The sequence below is a fragment of the Homalodisca vitripennis genome, chromosome 5, assembly GCF_021130785.1.
Source record: "Homalodisca vitripennis isolate AUS2020 chromosome 5, UT_GWSS_2.1, whole genome shotgun sequence".
NCBI classification, from domain to species: domain Eukaryota; kingdom Metazoa; phylum Arthropoda; class Insecta; order Hemiptera; family Cicadellidae; genus Homalodisca; species Homalodisca vitripennis.
This window is the reverse complement of record NC_060211.1, coordinates 40,851,231-40,871,482: the sequence shown is the minus strand read 5'-3', so window position 1 is coordinate 40,871,482 and position 20,252 is coordinate 40,851,231. Positions and strand designations below refer to the sequence as shown.

General features: G+C 34.4%; 1 protein-coding gene across 1 annotated transcript; it reads right to left on the bottom strand.

The window, feature by feature from the left end:
* Positions 1-2,824: 2,824 nt before the first annotated feature.
* LOC124362058 lies at positions 2,825-19,667 on the bottom strand. Its single transcript, XM_046816214.1, has 2 exons — positions 19,348-19,667; positions 2,825-3,065 (listed from the first exon to the last, which is right to left on the bottom strand). Exons 1-2 carry the CDS (start codon positions 19,636-19,638, stop codon positions 2,958-2,960), a joined length of 399 nt encoding a protein of 132 aa, XP_046672170.1. The 5' UTR covers positions 19,639-19,667; the 3' UTR covers positions 2,825-2,957.
* Between the last annotated feature and the right edge of the window lie 585 nt (positions 19,668-20,252).

The following is a 20,252-nucleotide window of genomic DNA, read 5'->3' as shown; positions in this document are numbered from 1 at the left end:
CATGTATTAAGTAATTAATTTCGTGTTTTGTCTCTATTTCGAAACTTAGTTACACATATGTGATACAAAGTTACATGCATGTATAAAGTTAATAAACAATTTCAAAATAAGTATTTGAAAATTTTAAAAACGTGGAACTTATATGATTGTATTTTATTTATTAATTCTGCACATTTTAGTATGCTCAGAAATAAAGAACGTATACCAAAGGAGAATAGTTTCAGAAGTCCCTGTCTTCTTCCTACGTCCTTATAAACATCAAGCATTTGATTAAAAAAACTGTTTCTCTGTAGCTTATATTCATTCTTTTTCTATACTTGGAAGGGAAAACGATGTATTATAATTAAATATAGCTCATTGCAAGTATTTCAAATATAAAAATACAAACTTCCTTTATAACGTTTTTGTTGCTCAAGTCTATTTCAAATTGAGCGGTTGTCCTGTATTTTTCTTTTTAATGTCAACATATTTTCAGATTCCATCAAAAGTGCACAAGCGCCTAAGGCGTTAGACATTCGCCTCAAACGTTTTTTAGCGTCAGAAACATATTATAATATCGGCGAATTTATGGCACACAACTGGGAGACCAATCATTTGTAAGACTGACCCCAATGTTGGAAGTGGATAGATCTGTCAATTTAATGGGACAGAATGAATGCAAAAGCTAAAAAAAACTATTTGACATTTTCACTTTGACATGTTGAGTATTATTCACGATTATTCGATGTTTCCAAGATATTTTAATAAGAAATTATTTTCCAATGATAAGAAAATAAATTGTATTGCCTTTCAAATCATACATTGTCATCTCAACAATGTATTCTTTCCATAATTCTTTGTTTGAATTTTATTTTTGACGATACGGACCGGAACCAGTAAACAAATCAAAGACCTTGAGAGCTTGCATCTTAAATGACACAACATGGTGGTTGTGATTCCTCACTTACGCATGTCACGTCGTTCTGGTATGATTTAACCTAGTTTGTAATTATATTTTAGGTTAGTTATTTGTCTGAAGAAGAGATCAGATTGCAGATCTCAAAACTTAGTTAGTGTTACTGATTTTTGTATCACTAAACGATGGTAAATATCCGAAAAAAAATTCTATCTCAGAATTTTCCATGAAACTAGCTGTGGAGTTTTGGATATATCCCGCTCTATTGTTCAGAATTTAACAAGAAAAAAGACCTTTAACAAAGATTCAACAAAGACGCTACTTACAGGGTCGTTGTCTATTCCACACCTTTGCGCATAAACTAGCGTCGATGAAAGAATTGCGAACACGCAAACAATAAAACTAAGAAATCGTGCAATCATAGTGGTAATGTACGCGTGACGGTAGCAATGTACCTATTTATATAAAAACGCAGAGAACAGCGCACCATAAAAACTTATCTTGAATAAATTTACGAGTTCGAGCATACAAAGAATGAAAAGTGCGTATACAAGAGGCGGAAGTGGGAAGTAGACAAAGCAAGAAAATGATAAAAACAAACTTCAAACAAAGAACATGATAAATTTCTAACCTTTTAATTCTGCATGTATACAATGCCGCATGCAGCCAAGAGAGTTGATACAATTTTTCATGCCAAATCCGCATTAAAATTAATATTTCATCCAATGAAAGATGCATTATTACTAAAGGTTAATTTGGATAACGCTGTACAATGACTCTTGAATATTTGGGACGTTAATGTATTCCTAACACTAACGTTTAGAAATTCCATCTTCTTGAATAAGGTATAAACAGATACAAAAATATAATAAAAGTTTCTGCAAACGTGGACGTAGTTTGGTTGCAGTAAGTTAGAAATTATGTTTATAAACACATACACTTGTAACAACTAGAGTATTAATATAAATACATATACACTTGTACTTTCGCTTTGTTATTGGCTGAGCGTTAGCTTAGTTTATCACTCGAGGAGCTAAAAATATTTAATTTCTTTTAATTTAAGGGATATCTCGAAACGAACTAGCCTATAGACTTTTTGCATGAAGCTTAATTTCTGTATAAGCAACATCGATCATTGCGTAAGCCATTCCATGGAATTTTGCTAAGAGTTAACGAATATTTTTGCATTGGTCTTAAAGGTAATCTTGATGACAATGAGAAAGTTATATTAAATAAATTTGTAAACAGACTATACACAGTCATATGACATTGTAATACATGTAGTTATAGGCGACATTTTACATGAATCCTGAACGAAACCTGTAACGCGACTGGTGGTGTGGGGTATAGATGTGCCAAGAGATGTGAACGCGCGGCCGAAGCTGTACTAGCCATCCACGAAACATTGACCTCACCAATTGCGCTGTCATTCTGTGATTGATTTAAAAGAACTGAACTATCGGAACTCCTTTTATTTGAATGTAATCGCAACACAACTGAATAAATCAGTAAATATTACAGTTCTTTCCTCTTGGACCACGAGAATACCTAAGAATGGGTTCTAAAGGAAAGTCCAATGTTTTTGGAAAAGACGCACCTCTCCCCCGCCGGTTGGACCGTGCGCGCGCAGATCCCTTTGCCCATCTGTAGTCTTACCTTGTTTATTTGTCGAGTTGCCTTGTAACCTTACATCTTGTAAGAAACCTTACATAAAAATACATGTAGGCCTATTGTATAATATTGGAACCGCTACTTAAGGTCATTAGAATTTAATCACCAATGGTTTATAGTTTTTAGTCACTGTGTCACAATCTTCAGACTGTAGGCAGACCGAAGATCATCGAAGTGTGTACTATTATGACACACTGAAGACAACTTTCAGTGGCCAAAACCTGATGAGCTCAACTGGTTACATTACAAAGTGCCAAATTGTGTTTTTACGATGTTTGTTTATTTACAGATATTACAGTACAATACAGCATTACAGTGGTGTGGTGTTTGATCAACTCATCATGATTCCAAATTAACAAATTTTTGCGGGATGGTCCTGTAGTGGCTAGAGTTATCCTGTGGTGACAACGTTGGCAGCATTGATTGGGTCAGAAGTGACACACTGAGACAAGTAGAAGAGACATCGAAGTCCAGGGCAGCAAGCTGTAGACTGATTACACTGAAAAATATTCAGGCAGTGAATTAATAAAATAATAAAACATCCGAAGTACTACCAACAGAATAAATAAATGTGAACGTTTGGGAGTTCGTCTTTTAGTTACGCAACAAAATGTTGACTGATTGAGTTTAAACTGTGTAAAATCTTGTTAGTAAGACACTGGAATAAAATAGATGCCCATAAATTAGTTAACTAATATTATACTAGTAAAACGTTCCGATGTCACATTCAAATGCATGGAGATGCAAAATTGATTGATAATTTTTTTTACATTAGTTTTTATTTTAATCCATTTAAATTTATTGTAGTGCAAAGAAAGTTAACCCAAATAAACATTAGAGTTTTATTTTACTTAAAAGATGGCGGAATTTAGAAAATGTGACTTTCACGCAATTCCGTGCAATATAGCAGGACCTGCGTTACGACATTTTCATTGGAAAACATTCGCTGGACGCGCTTTGGAATAATTCAATTTTACGTTTCAAAGCCCACTATAGAAGTTCATAATCCTGTCTTAGCCAGAAACCGTGTTGTAGTATGATGAAGCCTTGTAATACTTTTGAAACGTTAATAATCACATTTAACACAAACGTAATTTTAGTGTTAAACTAAGATTATGCAAAATTACAGCATAGCCGCACAAAGAAGTCTGTTCGTGATAGAAACACGGCTTTCACATGTCTAGGGTTATTCTCTACAAGGACACTCTCGCCTGCTTCTAGAACGTATACACACAAGTACATAGCCGTCGTAGTTGGATTGGCAGTTTTGTATTTTTAGTGTTGGCAACACTTATTACGATATTGCACGCAATGTTGCCACTTGAAACGCTGTGGTTGCGCGTTTTCTAATGGAAAACGAGAGAGAAAGTGATAATACATTTATAACAATAACGTATTAAACCTGTTGTCTTGAGTAAAGTCTGGCGGTAATAAAAAAAATGACCAGATATTTTAAATCTAATTCATGAAAATGAAATTATTACTAGAAGATTAAAAAGGATCACCACTCCCAACAAAAGAGTCAGTATGGTAGCGCTATCTTCACGTCACCGATCAGAACTAACTTTACTGAACAAACGTTCTACCTCACTTTTCCTATGTGGATTCAAGGTCTGTTCTCTTTCAAAGTCAATGGTTTCGGCCAAGTGTATTCTGGTTTTATAAACGGTGATTCTGAAATACTTTCGCGAAATACTTAATCACTCTAAAATAGAAAAAGAAGTTTCTATAAATTACTGCTCTAAAATGCCTAGTTATCTTTCTGTCTGTTCGTTTTTCAGATTACAGTTCTTTTCTAAGTAACCTGTAGAAATTTTGAACGTATACGATACAGATATATAACTGAAAAAACATTAGTAACATTTTTGCAAAGTTAAAAATTGTGGTGTGTTATAAAACTTAATGTTAAATTCCACAAAAGTCTCACTCTTGTTAAAATATGGCAAGAATGAAACATTTTAAATTTCATGTTACAACTAACGACCAGTTATCTCATTTTAAAAGAACTTTTAAGAAGAATGTCTTCAAACTTCGGGAAATTGTTAAAATCGGTCATGAAATGTTATAACTTTTCAAACTATGAATAAATCTATAGTTTTTTTATATCTCGTTTAAGCCTCAATTTCAGCTATGCCCGCTTCGAAATGTGGTTTCTTTTTTTTAGTTAAAATACAAAGTAAATTATTGGACCTCCCCGGGATTTGAACCCGTGATCTCTCGGTTAGAGAGCCGAGACTATAACCATTAGTCTACGGTAGTATTTTTTCTAAATTTCCATATATAAACTTCTAAGTCTTTCAAAAAACTAAATGTAACCGCAAAGTGTTAAGCCAGTCTTTGGTGCCTTGAAATGAAATGTTATCAGCTGATTATCAAAACTGTGCCTGTCAGCTACTTACAACAAAATAGTTTAGGTATAAATTACAACCGGCAGTAGGTTATAACATAAAAACATTTTATATTATTATCCAGTAATTTAATAAGACAGTTTCTAAATTGATGATTGTTGTAGAAAATCATTATTTGTGATGATTGCATATTTTATAATTATATTTTAGTAGGGCTATATTTTTACTCCTGTATTTTTGTATTTTTAGTATGATAAATAGTGAATAAAACCATTGTGAATATAAGTGATCTTTGAAAATTATTTGATTATAGTGGTGATTTGATTATTTCTTTCACCCTATTTGCTATGGTCTATTTTGCTTTGTCTAATACTTGGAATTTTATAACGTATGCAAGCTCATAAAATTACACGTTTACTTGGCGATAGGGTTACACACCACTATATAAACTAAGGTCGACTTTTGTAATTTAGTAATTGATACTTTTAATGTAACTAAATACCTTATAAAGCCATATCTTTAAACAAATATTCTAATATCAGACATACAAAATGTTTTTTTTTTAGCATGAAATTTAGAAAATTTTGTTTATACTTCTAAGTTTTTAAACGAGGCTAGGTTTTAATAAAATTTAACATTAATACTAGGACGTCAATTTGATCTTTACCGAGAAAATTTTTGTTTCTTCATTGTAAGTAACATAAGTCCAAAAATTTGTTATGACTTGAAGGTTCCTTAGAAAAGCACAAAAACTTGAAAAACACAAGCAAGTTGACAGAAACGCATCTTAGGACAATCGTTATAGCAATTGCGTTTACGTTGAATGCGTTCAACTATTTCTTAAAGTTTGGCAGCATATTTTGAATCGTACTGTACTCGTCAATCTAATATAATTGATATTAATGAGTTCCTAATAAAGGCCAACTGATGGATCAACTGTGTAGTTGCAATCTAGTGACGTACCTAGAGGGGGCCAGCCAGGGATGGAACCTCTCCCCCACAAGAGCCCTAAAATGTTGAAAAAAACACACATCACAGCATTCAAACTCGTTTAAAATGAAACAGTTAAATGTTTTAACGAATTAGACCTATTTAACCTGTTACAATCAAGGTTTTATATATATATATATTGACAGGTATTTGGTCTTCCTATCATATGTTAGTTTGCTTATTTAAACGCATATGTGACAGATACGGCCAAATACAAAATAATTGAATCGTAAAAAGTAAGCGCTCTGTGGTGTAATGGTAGCACATTCACCCGGCAAGTGAGAGATCCGGGTTCGACTCCCAACGGAGCAAGTACTTTTTTTGAGACAATGTTTATTGAAATTAAATAAGGCTATTGCCATTTATACAATTTAATGTAAATAAAAGTCGTTTGACAGGTATTTGGTCTTCCGATCATTATGTTAGTTTGCTTATTTAAACGCATATGTGACAGATACGGCCAAATACAAAATAATTGAATCGTAAAAAGTAAGCGCTCTGTGGTGTAATGGTAGCACATTCACCCGGCAAGTGAGAGATCCGGGTTCGACTCCCGGCGGAGCAAGTACTTTTTGTGATTCAATGTTTATTGAATTATTAAATAAGGCTATAGGTGCCATTTATAACATAAGGTTTTATTTAATATATTTATCCATATTACTGGTGTATCCATATCATGCTATTCAGTCAGAATTATCCCCCAAAGCCCAGTTCTAGTTACGCCACTGCATTCGATCATACTATCATATCATGGGCGCAAGGTGCTTAGTTATCCAAAGTGCTAGTTTAACATTTACCTCGGGCACTAGAGTGATATAACAATTGTTAAGGACAATTACTCAGGCAGCAAGGGCACGCCCTTTGTCGGTTTATGACATAGGTGCGGTGTACTTAACATCGCCATCCTTGAGATGGTTTGCCTTGGGTACCAGATCTTACTACATACAACAGCGCGCTCTATTCGCGTACTCGTTATTGTTCAAAGACAATTGTTACGGACAATAGTTTTGTTGCATGGTTCATTGTTGTTAAGTGGCGGAACTGATTTTATTGTTACCCTCAGCCTGGATAACGTGTACAATATGTTTTACAATATTTCCGTGTTAACAGGCTAGGAGCATGTGTCATACAAAGTAAATATACATAGAAAACAGTTTATTGAATTCTGATCATTTTTTTGTATATCCACGTTGTCACAAAAAGAAAGAACTAATAAATAGGATATGTTATATTAGTCACAGTAAAAAATATTTTTGTTATACTTTGATTTACTTTTGAAGACAAAATACTAATCTATTTCATTTCCATGTTAAATAGATTGTAGATAATCATGTATGTTTGAACTCCCTATCTAACCCTAGTTTACGACATTTTTTACTCTTTATGAGGGTGGGTTTGTGAAAAGTAATCCAGCCTTTAGTTTAGTATATGAATTAATAAGAAATTCCAAATTAATATACAGTGCATAAACCATAATCTAAATAGTGGTATAGTAAGAAGAAGAAGTCCCAGGGCCATTTATATCGGAGGTGATATTTAGCTGCACCAACAAAGCTCCTCCATCTTGAACGGTCCTCTGCATCTTCCTCTGAAGCGCCCATCTTCTCCATATCAGCCTTCACCTGGTTCCACCATCTCACTTTTGGTCTCCACCGGGGCCGTCTTCCTTCTGGGTTACCGTACATTACCCTCTTCAGTTTGCATTCCTCTTCTCTTCTTAAAACATGGCCTGCCCAACGGAGTCTTCTGCACTTTATTTCTCCTATTACATCTGTACTATTGTAGAGCTCCCTGATTTCTCTGGTATAGTAACCATAAGTAGTATAGTAACCATTAAGTAAATACATTACTTTAATTTTATCATATCAGAGAATAGAGTGAATTAAAGGTAATATCTGTGTATATTAAGTAATTATTAAAAATATTATTTTCCCCTGACCATATAAGGAACTGAAAGATTTGCGTTGTACAAACATGATGAAGAAACGTAAGTAGATCTCTCTAATTCTAAAAAAAGTTGCTTGTCGACAAATATTTTAAATTTGTGGATGAACATAAGTAATAAAATAAACTATTGGCCAAACTTAATCAAATTTTACATAGTTACGTAGTTTGTAATCCTGGAAGACCTTTGGCGATCTAGGAACATCGGCATACTTTCTTTTTGGCTCCAAAATAAACAACAGGTAATAAATCGGAACCAAGAATATACGCTGTGTGTAGTATTTACATTTGTATAGAAGGACGATATTTCAGAATGTGTAGGTAATGAAAACGTTTTGAGAAAATATTTTTTATTTCTGCCACACACTGTTTGACTTTCCTATAACATAGTACCCGAGAGTTTCTACGCAACAATCTGCAGTGGTTCAAGATGTTGCTAATAGAGGACTAATTAGTATTATCAGTGTGCGCTATAGTGAAAACCCTGGTGAAATGTGACTTAGTTACAACATCTATCCAGCGACGTGCTGAATATTCGGTCAAGTGTAGCGTTTTTTGAGGTTAGAAAAAAGGTGATAATAATAATACTAAATTTTATTTATATCAAAGATAATACAATAATATTTTTATGAGACCCTCTGAGCATCCGTTTACTTAGCCTACATTAAAACACATAAATTATGCTAACAATTTGCCAAGATTATACTTGTTTTAATTTTTTTAATTTTTAATACATGCATAATAACGTTGCCTTGATCATAATAGAATAATTATTCCTTTCACGAGACAAACTGACCAATCAAATTCTTCTATACTCTGTCCCTAAACAGGCTGTTGTAAATGCGAAAAAACTATTTATTGTTTTATACAATCAGAACTTCAGTGTTAAATAACAGACCAGTTTTGCGTCTATATTGTTCTAACAACCTCACCTCATCTCAGTTTTCTCATTTTCACAAATCTTTTGCAAAAAACTCATATTTTTTATTAAAATAAAAATATTAAACGGGTTCATCAAAAGTGCTTTAATAAGTGTGTTTACATTTTGAATCTTCGTAAGTACCTGGCTAATAAACCTTATGTCCGTGAAAAAGTCTGGACCAAAAGTTTAAAAAAATCACTGTTAAATGAAAGTGCAATTAAAATGCTGGTAGACGTCAAGTGTTGGTCAGGGATTGTTAACATTAATGTATGTTATTTTAATTCATACAATATTTTCAGAGGAATGTTTTAATTTTTCATCTTAAATAATCATAATCTTTATTAAAAATACTTGTTTGTAAATAGACTAAATGTACTTCAGAACTCACCACTTAGAAACTAAAAAATTATTTAACCAGATCCATATTAAAATATGTGGTGTAACACAGATTAGAATTTAGATTTGTGTAAGTTAAAACGAAATCATGGAGATCTGTGACGTAACATGCTCAACTAATCTAGCATTTCAAAAATGCTTGTGTTGCAATACTGAAACACGTGAAGAAAGCATACCACATTTCTATCGCATTTACTTTAAAAAATGATACATTACTTGATAAATTTGTTTTGTTGTAGATATTTTCATCTTTTTGACTTTGTTCTATACTTTCATACGAATTTATTATTTAACGAATTATCCTACTAACAATAAAGTACAAATAAATTTTGATAATTATCAATCTCTTTTGAAAAATATATCGTATGGAATTTAACAAATTTAAAACGTATATACATAGTCTACTAGTAAGCTGCCTGTTACAAAAGTATTTATCATTCTTAAAAGAGTGCTACTCACCACACCACCAATAGGCGAACAATTCCTTTGAGCAGAAACTGAAACTAAGAACAAGGTGCCGAGTAGACAAACAACAACGAAAGAGCGCGTGATGGCAATCATGGTGTGGACAGACGCGGTGGCCTCACTGCACTCTATGTTATAGTGCAAACAGAACGTTGGGTAATTACCCTTCCCCTTGACACAGCATGCGGGTTACCTTCGGTTAAACCTATGGATGTACTCATTCAACACGCGGGTTTACATTGCATTACGATGGTGTTAGATTCAGCAACACGCGATTTTACACTGCATTACGATGATGTTAGATTAAACAACACGTACGTTTACATTGCATTACGATGTTAGATTCAACAACACGCGAGTTTTTACTGCATTACGATGTTAGATTCAACAACACGTGGGTTTAAACTGCATTACGATGTTAGATTATACAACACGCGGGTTTATACTGCATTACGATGTTAGATTCAACAATACGTGGGTTTAAACTGCATTACGATGTTAGATTCAACAACACGCGGGTTTTTACTGCATTACGATGTTAGATTCAACAACACGTGGGTTTAAACTGCATTACGATGTTAGATTCAACAACACGTGGGTTTAAACTGCATTACGATGTTAGATTCAACAACACGTGGGTTTATACTGCATTACGATGTTAGATTCAACAACACGTGGGTTTAAACTGCATTACGATGTTAGATTCAACAACACGCAGGTTTACACTGCATTACAATGATGTTAGATTATACAACACGCGGGTTTATACTGCATTACGATGATGTTAGATTCAAGAACTCTCTGTTTACACTACATTACATGATGTTAGAATCAACAACACGCGCTTTACATTGCATTACGATGATGTTAGATTATACAACACGCGGGTTTATACTGCATTACGATGATGTTAGATTAAACAATACGTACGTTTACACTACATTACATGATGTTAGAATCAACAATCCGCGATTTACATTGCATTAAAATGGTGTTAGATTCAACAACACGCGGGTTTACACTGCATGACGATTATGTTAGATTCAATAGATATTGTTATATATCATTTGATTCAGAATAAAATACAGTGTATTATAAAAGAAATAAAAATTGGGTTTATCGTGGATATATCGTACTCCGAAGTTGAAAATACTTTTTTCTAAAAGATTTTGTGCAGCCTATATAAATCACTGAATACCTTCAATTTAAAAATCCAAAATATTCAAAATACCTGTGTTATTATACTGATCACGAAAATGTCTACTTATAACACAGAACGAAAACAATGTAAATGTAAATAGACCAGAATCCAGCTGAGCTCAACAGCATTAAAATTGCGTAGCACGTCAGACATCTTTAGCTTTTAGCGGACAGTAAAACACAAAAAAAGTTTTATGTATAAAAGTGTGTACATTTAAGAAAGTGCGGAATCTGCCGATTACAGTGGTATAACTTTTATTACTATTTAAATGAAGATTGTTTGAAAGATGACGTAATTAGCAGATGATGTTTAATGCAACGCAAATTATGACTCTGCCAGTTACAGGGTTAAAACATATAATTATAATTTCTATTCAGTTCAATGTATTCAATTTGTTCATTTTCAATAAAAATAGAATACTTAATTGATAGGGACGTTCTATTAATTTTACTAAAGTCTTTTACATAATTTGGTGAAATATTAATAAATGGCTTAACAAAAAGTCATTTGAGTTTTTATTGCATTTGAAATTACTTTAAACAAGGTGCTTAATGTGTCAACACATAGCATTTTAAACCCCATTAGTATGCCGTATTCCCTAATCGAGTAAGTCAAATAAAAAGTTTTCAATAATGAAATAAGCTTAAATGTTATTCTGTATCCAAAGTTGCAAGAAAATGTAGTGTGTTTCATAAGGAACTGCAAATTTGGCCGCCATATTAGAAGATGGTTACAAATTTTGAGATTCTATATTAATATTTTCGATGGTCACTGTAAGGTAAATGACGCCATTTAAACTTTACTTGAAATTTTTAAATGAAAGTGTGGCAAATTGAACATGAAAAAATAAATGACCTGAAATTTTGTATTAAACCCCTCCCACGGAGAGTGGTGGTGAGTCGAGTGGATAATTAATTATGGTGACACAAACATTATTATGACAATAGAGAGATTAGTGATTTGCATTCTAGTGGAAAGGACTATTCGAATATGTAAATCCCTACGCATATATTTACGTAATAGATTCAGTGTAAGAGTAGGCAATTCGGCGAACAGCCTACTCGGAAATTTCCAATACGGGCTTTCAGAATCCGGTTGAATCATCTTTAAAATTCATATTAATTTTAATATTTTCACCAGAATATCAAGATATACTTGTATTACACGCTTTGTAAAAGACACATTGCTGACCTGTTTTTTAAACTATCAATATTAATATCACGACTATGAACAGGCAATAAAAATGTTATAATTTGTAATCTAGTTTTAACTTACCTTAAAGCCAAATTAAATAATTGTGCATATCAAATTAATAATCATATTGGCTTCGCATGCAGTGTCGTAGGCACGTATACGTACACTTCTGGTTTTACTGAATTATATTTCCACCGCAATGTTGACTTTGGCTTGTTGCCACAATTAAGAAAAAATGTGACAAAGTGTATAGTTATGAAATACAACTTTCAATTTTGTATGTCGATATTGTTTTGGTCTGTGCTCATTAGCTGTTGTATAAAAAGGTTGGTATTAGAAATGTTGTTAATGACAAGTTTACTCTATGTTTTTAAGACTATAAAATAAATGTAAAAATATAAAAATCAATTCATAATATGGGTTTGCTGCCATAAAACAATGTTTACTCAGAACAGCGATTACATTTTTTTAATACGCTCTTTCAATTAATAATATTTGTTTGCCGTAATGCAACTTTAGAAGCCAATATGGAATGTTTCGTAAATTTAGAGACCAGTGGAGCATACCAAGGAGGGATTTTCGAAATAAGAATGCCTATATGTTAATCAAGGACTTAAGAATCTCCATGTAAAATTTCAGTACAAGCGGTCCAGTAGTTTTTATGTGATTAAGTAACATATACACGTGCGCGCGCGTGCCCACACACACACACACACACACACACACACACACCACACACACACACACACACACACACACACACACACACACACACACACACACACATTGTGTGTACTGACTTATGGAATTTCAATCTGGGCTGATGCGCTTGAAGTCCAAGAGACAAGAAGAAAGGTCGCATCAATATATCGGCTAAGTGCCCTGAGATTGACGAGTGCCTTCCGCACAGTATCTGAAGAGGCGACGTGCGTTATTGCTGGAATGCTGCCGGTCCGAGTGCTAGCCGAAGAAAGGCGGGCCCTCTATCAACGACGGAAAACAATCTACGTCAAGTCCTGAGGAACTTAGGACTGAAGAACGGCAGAACAGCGTACAACGATGACAAGGCAATGGGATGCCGCAGAAAAGGGGTAGGTGGACGTCAAATCAAATCAAATCAAATCTTTAATTGCTCGTAACAATTACACATTGTATGGCAAACGTCAGAATTAATTATAAATTTAAGACTCGCATTCCACATTACCACCACGCTCCAAACTTACATAATGTTCATCATCGCATTCCAGTCTCATTCATCCATCGCCAATCTCAACCCACTTCCAGCGCTGGAGTCAGTCATCGAATTGGGCGGTCTCCCCAGTTTAAACGCCAGAAACTCGTCAACGCTGTAAAATGCATTTGACACGAGGAAGCGCTTAAGACGAGCTTTTGACGCCTTGGGCGTTTGGGCGTTTTGTAATAGAATTTGGCAAACTGTTGATAAAATGAACACCTTCCTGCGAAGGCAAGTGCTCATAAACCACCGTTCTGTGTCTTCCAGTACGGTAGTTATCTCTGCCTCTAGTCTCATACCCGTGTATGTCACGTCCCCTGGTTAGGGCACATTTAGACAAACAAACAGAACAAAGATGTTTCTAAAATGTAGAGACTGGGCAGAGTCCCAACAGTTGCAAAGTTTTGAATGCTGTCCCTGCACGACTCTCTGAAAATTCAACTTTGCGATAATACGAATTGCTTTTTTTGCAATTTGAACACCCTCAGGAAATTATTGCCTGTACAGGCCCCCCACAACACCACTCCATAGAAAGGGAGAGTGAATTAGCCCATAATATGCCGCAATCAATACCTGACTGGGGCAGTACCGGGCCAAGGACCTCAAAACATATATTCCTGAGGACAGTTTGGCACACACATGGTCAATGTGATTATTCCATGTCAACCCTCGGTCGAGGAGTATCCAAGGAATTTTGCGGAATAGACATCTTCCAATATGGAATCTGCCAACATGACGGCTGACCCACATTGGGAGTCCATTGGACGCAGTGCGAAATTTAGCACGTTGGATTTCGAAGAATTCGTTTGAAGGTTGAGGCTATTGAAATATTGCACACAATTGTTGATATCGACAAAGGTTTTGTAGCTCCAAACCTTCTTGTGTGTTATCTCTGAAACAGAGAGTCGTGTCATCAGCATACTGCACAATTTTTGCCATGCAGCAGCGATGAATGTACGTCATTGACGTACAACAGGAAAAGGATTGGGCTGAGTATAGAGCCCTGAGGGACTCCATAACTCAGTTGGATTGGTTTAGAAAGTTGGTTTGATATCTGGACCACTTGAGTTCTCTGACTTAAAAATGATTTAAGCCATAAGAGCGGCACACCTCGGATGCCATGAGAATGTAAGTTGTGTCAAGCAGTATTTCATGGTCAACGCAGTCGAACGCTTTAGACAGGTCTAGGAACACACTTAATGTGTGATCCTGACGTTCTAGTCCCTCTACAACCATATCAACCAGACTCACCACTGCGTCTATCGTAGATTTATTTTTTTTCCTGAATCAAATTGGTGTTCAGAAAGCTGGTTGTTTTTATTTAAGAAATAAAGCATTCTCGTTAGAAAAAAGTTTTTCAAATATTTTGCTCAATACAGGCAAAATTGAGACGGGCCGATAGTTATTTATTGAAACAGGGGTTTTCCTTTCTTGAAAATTGGATGCACTTTTGCAATTTTTAGGAGAGAGGGAAAAACTCCTGAGTTAAAAGACAAATTGACCATTGAGTCAGTGGTTTTCACGATATGCCTTGAGCATTGTTTTACTAACCACATGGATCTCGATTCTAGATCATTTGATTTTTTAGCTGGTAATTGTTGAATGATTTTATCGAGCTCTTCCTCAACTACAGGAGTCAGAGCCATTGAGGCTGTTGGACTCTGTCTGCGCGTGGGGATTCCCCTGTGGCAGCGATGGACGAGGGCCCCGTCCACAAGCAACGGACGCAAAAAATCCGTTAAACACGTCGGCAACCCTAGAAGCATCACTCACTAGGGTGTCCCCAATTTTGACTGTGATTTGCTTGGATTCGTGATGTTTATTGTTAATGATGCCCCATACAGTTTTAGAAACGTTTTTTGAATAAATAATTGATTTTGAGACATCATACGCTTTTGCAGCTTGGATCACCTTTCTATAAATTTTTTTTTATAATTTCGAAAAAAAAATTTTGAACTGTTCATTGTTGACGTTTTTTCTGTTTATTTTCGGATAAAAACTTGAGTTTCTCTCTCGAAAACCAAAATGCCTTTAGTGATCCAAGTATTATTTACCTTCTTAGGACGAGGTTTTGATCATTTTTGTAGGGCAGCAGGTGTTTAGATGGAAATTCAAACATTCATTTGAAAATTTGAAACTGCTGCTCTACTGGGTGTGAAGAATTTAAAAAATTCCACTTTTCTTTTGAAAGGGAAGAGTTGAGGAGAGCAATATTTTCTGGCCTCGTGTCTCTTATTGTTTTGGTAATTCTTGGTTCATTCGCGATTTGTTTTTCCACTAATGATAGCCTCTTGGCCATAGACGTACTGCCTAATACCACAACTAGATGTTTGGCTGAACAGAAGCCACGGAGAAGTCAATTACTATCTGACGCAGATGCTGTCAGGGCACAACTGCTTCCGAGCATATTTTTGCATGCTTTAAGCACGACAATTCGCCGGAGTGCCCGTCCTGTCCTGGAGTCACTGAAGATGCAGAACACGCATTCTTTAAGTGCCCTAGATTCAGTATGCAGCGTGACCACCCTGGTAACTATTCTTAACCGGACGCTGCAACCAGAGATACTATTGGAAGTGATGCTGTCATCGAAAGCTACATAGGACGCCACCAGCACTTTCGCCATGGAAGTGCTGTAATAATTAAGGTCCATTGAAAGACAGAGAAATAGACTCCACAATAACTAGAAAAGAAGAAATGACTTCAACCACCTGATAAAAGAGCAGAAATGCTAGATCCTCTCCCTGCGAATTATTGCCTAACGGCGGTTTCCACAGGGACTCAGAGGCAGAAGAAATGGGTTTTATGTTTCAGACCTGACAGTTGGCAACCAAAGGAGGGGGGTTTTAGTCGGCAGCGCATCTTGCGAATCCGACACTATCCTCCGGGATGTCTTGGGAAGATTTCCCCCCTCCTTACCCCAAGAAAAAAACACACACACACAAACACCATCACGTTTTTTACATATAAAGTATAGATTTATAATTTCAATCATGGTCTATGATTGGTATCGATTTGAAATCAAGTAGAAGACAATATTAAAAGTTAAAATTTGATAAATTGAGGAATTCCGCTTTGTCTCTATGTTTTTCAATCCACACTGTTGAAAATTGTTATTTTGTTCATTTTCAGTTTTAAATCATTTCATTGGCGTTGTGTAAGCCAAGAAGCCTAAATATCATCATAACTTTTATCATCTTAACCAAAACACTTAAAAGATAGGCTTCACAATTTAGCACAATCAAAAATAATAATAAATAGTGTAACTATTAATAGAGTAATTGAGTGTATAGTTTGAAAAGTGTAAGATAATTCGTAAAGCAGTGGCGTTATTATTAATGATCTCGTTTCAGCAATAATTCTACGATATATCACGTATTTATTCTGCAGAAGGCAGTTATAAATGTCGTTTTTCCAAGGGGCTGTCATGGCTTGGAGTATGCTATTCAGGTGTGGATTCAGAGTGAAGAAATGGTTGATATAAACAATTGCAGAAAAACTTTATATAGAAAAATATGAAAATTAGTCATACAAAAAACAACAGTAGTCCCGCGGGAACACTACAGAGTCTACGTCTACGGCCAGACATAGGAACTACCATTGGCGAAACATAGCGCATATTTAGCGATTTCTGTTGGTTGGACCTAGTTACTAACCTCAAAGGACTCAATCAGGCCCATACTCAGGCCGGGGTTTTCGGTCAATTTTACGAGCCCCTGTAAAGATATTCGGCCGAGCCTCATCACACGTATATTTATAGGAACGGTAGCGGGACATTATGGGGCCCGGCCAAATATATGTTTCGGGGCCCGCCAAAGCTGAGTACGGCCCTGGACTCAGTACTTTTGTCACATGGCAACGAAAATGGTGCAACAGGGAGGTGACAACAAATTAAGAGAGGTGTTACTTCTTCCTATTCTTCCTAGTGTGAATTTGTTACTTTTAAGTAACAAGTTATCTGATAAACAGTGAATGTTGTCATGAAATACTGTTTTATCCTGTGTTCATTGTTAAATTTGAACAACTCACCGAGAGTTTTGGAGTTAATTTGTTCAAAAATAAAGAAACTTATAGTTGTTTCCGCTAAATAATGAGTTTGATTTGGGGTGTTTATAGAATACGGCAATAAGTATTCAGCCTGAATAAAAATGCACTACTGAAATTTTTAATTTGAAAAATTCAGCCGATTTATTAGCTCTCATTTATGTTAGTGACTTGACGTGGATCACGTGGATGTCTTGAAAAAGATACGTATTTCTCATTTCATAGCCTACTGAAAGAAAGTAATAACACTATAACTCGTAACTAACGGGTAATTTGAAATAATAAAGGGACTATTATACTTAAACTGATAACATGTTCTGGACAGTCGCCATAGTTTTATAATGATACACAAAATTTCGAGAATCGGTATCAACCCTCTTGTTCAGTTGGAAAAACGAAAGATGTACGATTAAGCATGCACGAACACTAATACATGAAAATTATAAATATAAAATTAAATAAAAAATAAAACAATTATATTGTGGTTAGGTAAATTATGCTATTATTTATTCTGATCTCTTATTATTAGAGTGTTAGTTAAAAGTATTTGGACCTTACGACTGCTTTCCACATTTGTATTTGCTTAAAATGCAAAAGAACGGCTACAAGCATAATTAAACTCTTATTATGCACTTGTAATGAACTACTGCATGTGAATATTTAATGTACATAATCCAAGTATAAAACCTTGGTAATGTTTCTAAATATAGGCTATAGAGAAAATTAAGTATGTTGATGGTTTGTGTAAGTAGGCTACCTATATAAAAAGAATATTAACCACTTCAGGCATTAACATAACATTAATACACACAAAGTTGGAATAACTTACTAACATAGATTTATAGCTTCCCCCTACTATTATTATTATTATTTTATTTTTTTAAGTTCTTCAATCAATCTTACCAAACTTGACATAGCCTACGTGCAGACTTTATATAAAGGCGCTGTAAGCTTGATTTCGGATTGTAATATTTAGACTTTATATTATTTAGTCTAGTTATCGACTTTATAATATATGGTATTTTGAAAACCATATATATATTATTATATTATATTAATTATTAGATTATGGAGAGATAATTTTATACAAACAATCTTATATTTAAAAATTAAGTTTACAATGCAATTACTGTTATGTATTCAACAACAAATCATTTCACTACTAATATTATTACTAGAGACCATAACTGATTTTTTTTCCGATCCTTCCAATCAAAAGTAATAATAAAATGCGTTAGTTCTACGTACAACACAGCAACAAATAATGTTCTTGTTTAAAAGTCAAACAAAAAGTAAATGTATTATTACCAGTTTTCAGTTGGTTGAACTAGTCCAAAATAATAAGTGGAAAATTAAATATTTTTAATACATTTTTATCGTTGTTCTTGATTATGTATCACTAAAAAAATATACGTAATACAATTTCATAATTTTTGGTAGTATAGTAAATAAATCATTTCCGTGAGGCTAACTTTCAAAAGTGAGCAACAAACTCTATGTTAGATGGGCGATTAAATAAAACTCTATTTTCGATAGGTTTTTTATTACTAATTTAGATTATTTAAGCTTTCTTGAGTAAAATTACACTAAGTACAAATGCTTTATGGGAGTATTTTTTAGTAATAATAAAATATTATTCACTTGAATGTCCTGAAAATGAGCATCAGGATTTATAAGTTAGATAAACTTTTTATTAATTTAGCTACTTTGGTACAATTTTCTCTAAAATCACAAGACCAAATATAATGATTTTTTATGTACTAAACATGAAAATTAACAATAATGAGCTATCTTCAAGACAACAAATTATTTAAAGAAAACAATAGTAAAACATTTTTAAAATTTTTGTTATGTTTTCAAAACAAAATTGCAAATCAGAATTTAGAAATTTTATCACGGGTAACTATAATAATTGAAAATCAAAACCCTGTAACTTATTTTATTTTATTTTATGGTAACGAAAGATGGTTAATTTAACATGGGTGGTATTATAGGCCTGTCCTCTTAAAATATCATTCTACACGTCGAATCGTGTAGCCTACTTACCTTTTCTCCGACTGTTGCACAATGTCGGGGCAAATATGCGAGTCGTAAGATGTCGAGCAGTGGAAACTGGGATGACACGGGGTAGACTGGTATAACAAATGCAGAAGCGAATGAGTATTGAGCTAGGAGACATACAATAACGAAAAACACAAACTTGTCTGATTGAGCCATGGCGATGCAGTAGATAGATTGTAGTCTAGAGGTCGTTATTCTGTCGTTAGCTATATGCCTAGCCCTTACCCACTGACGAAACAACATCCTTACTGTGAGTAAACAACACTCTGACCGCATAGATAACTTATCGTTATGTGGTCGTTATCTTTCCTTGATGGCATTTATTAAACAATACTTTGAAGTATACAAACATTGTTTGCTGAGCTAAAAATGCCTTGCAGTTCAAATATTAGCTGTGAAACTTAGAAAATGTACTGCATTCGTATATAGGGCGTATATAGGGGGGGGGTCTCAACCCCCCCCCCAGAAATTTTGAAAGAAATAATTAAAATTGCACGTAGTAGTTTGTTTTAAGCTATATAACATTTATGAGATCTTAAAGATCAAAAACATTCCATTGGGACGATTCCTGAAACTCTAGTTTTTGCGGGTAACTTGTATTTCCTAAACCATCCGAAATAATTTTTTAAATACGAGTACTTAACTGATTGCATTGGATTCAAAATTAACCGCAGAATTGTCACCATAAACGAGCGAAAGGCAACGATATTAACCCAGTATAAAATAGAATATAATGGTTCTGTGCGGGAGTATTCTCAAAACATAAATTGTTCAACGCCATAATAATTAAAATGTTATTACATTTTCTACTGTTACCTTGACTTGAATTGGTTACATGTATTAAAAACTCTGTACAAAAAGTTGAAAAGGAAACAAACATTTCAAGACTA

What these genes read in the sequence shown, in the direction of transcription:
- LOC124362058 (XM_046816214.1), bottom strand. Translation starts at nt 19,638, where the DNA reads ATGCGGTCAGAGTGTTGTTTACTCACAGTAAGGATGTTGTTTCGTCAG. An exon ending in GTGCAACAGTCGGAGAAAAG is followed by an intron (nt 3,066 to 19,347) that starts GTAAGTAGGCTA and finishes AATATTTTTCAG; the next exon opens with TGTAATCAGTCTACAGCTTG.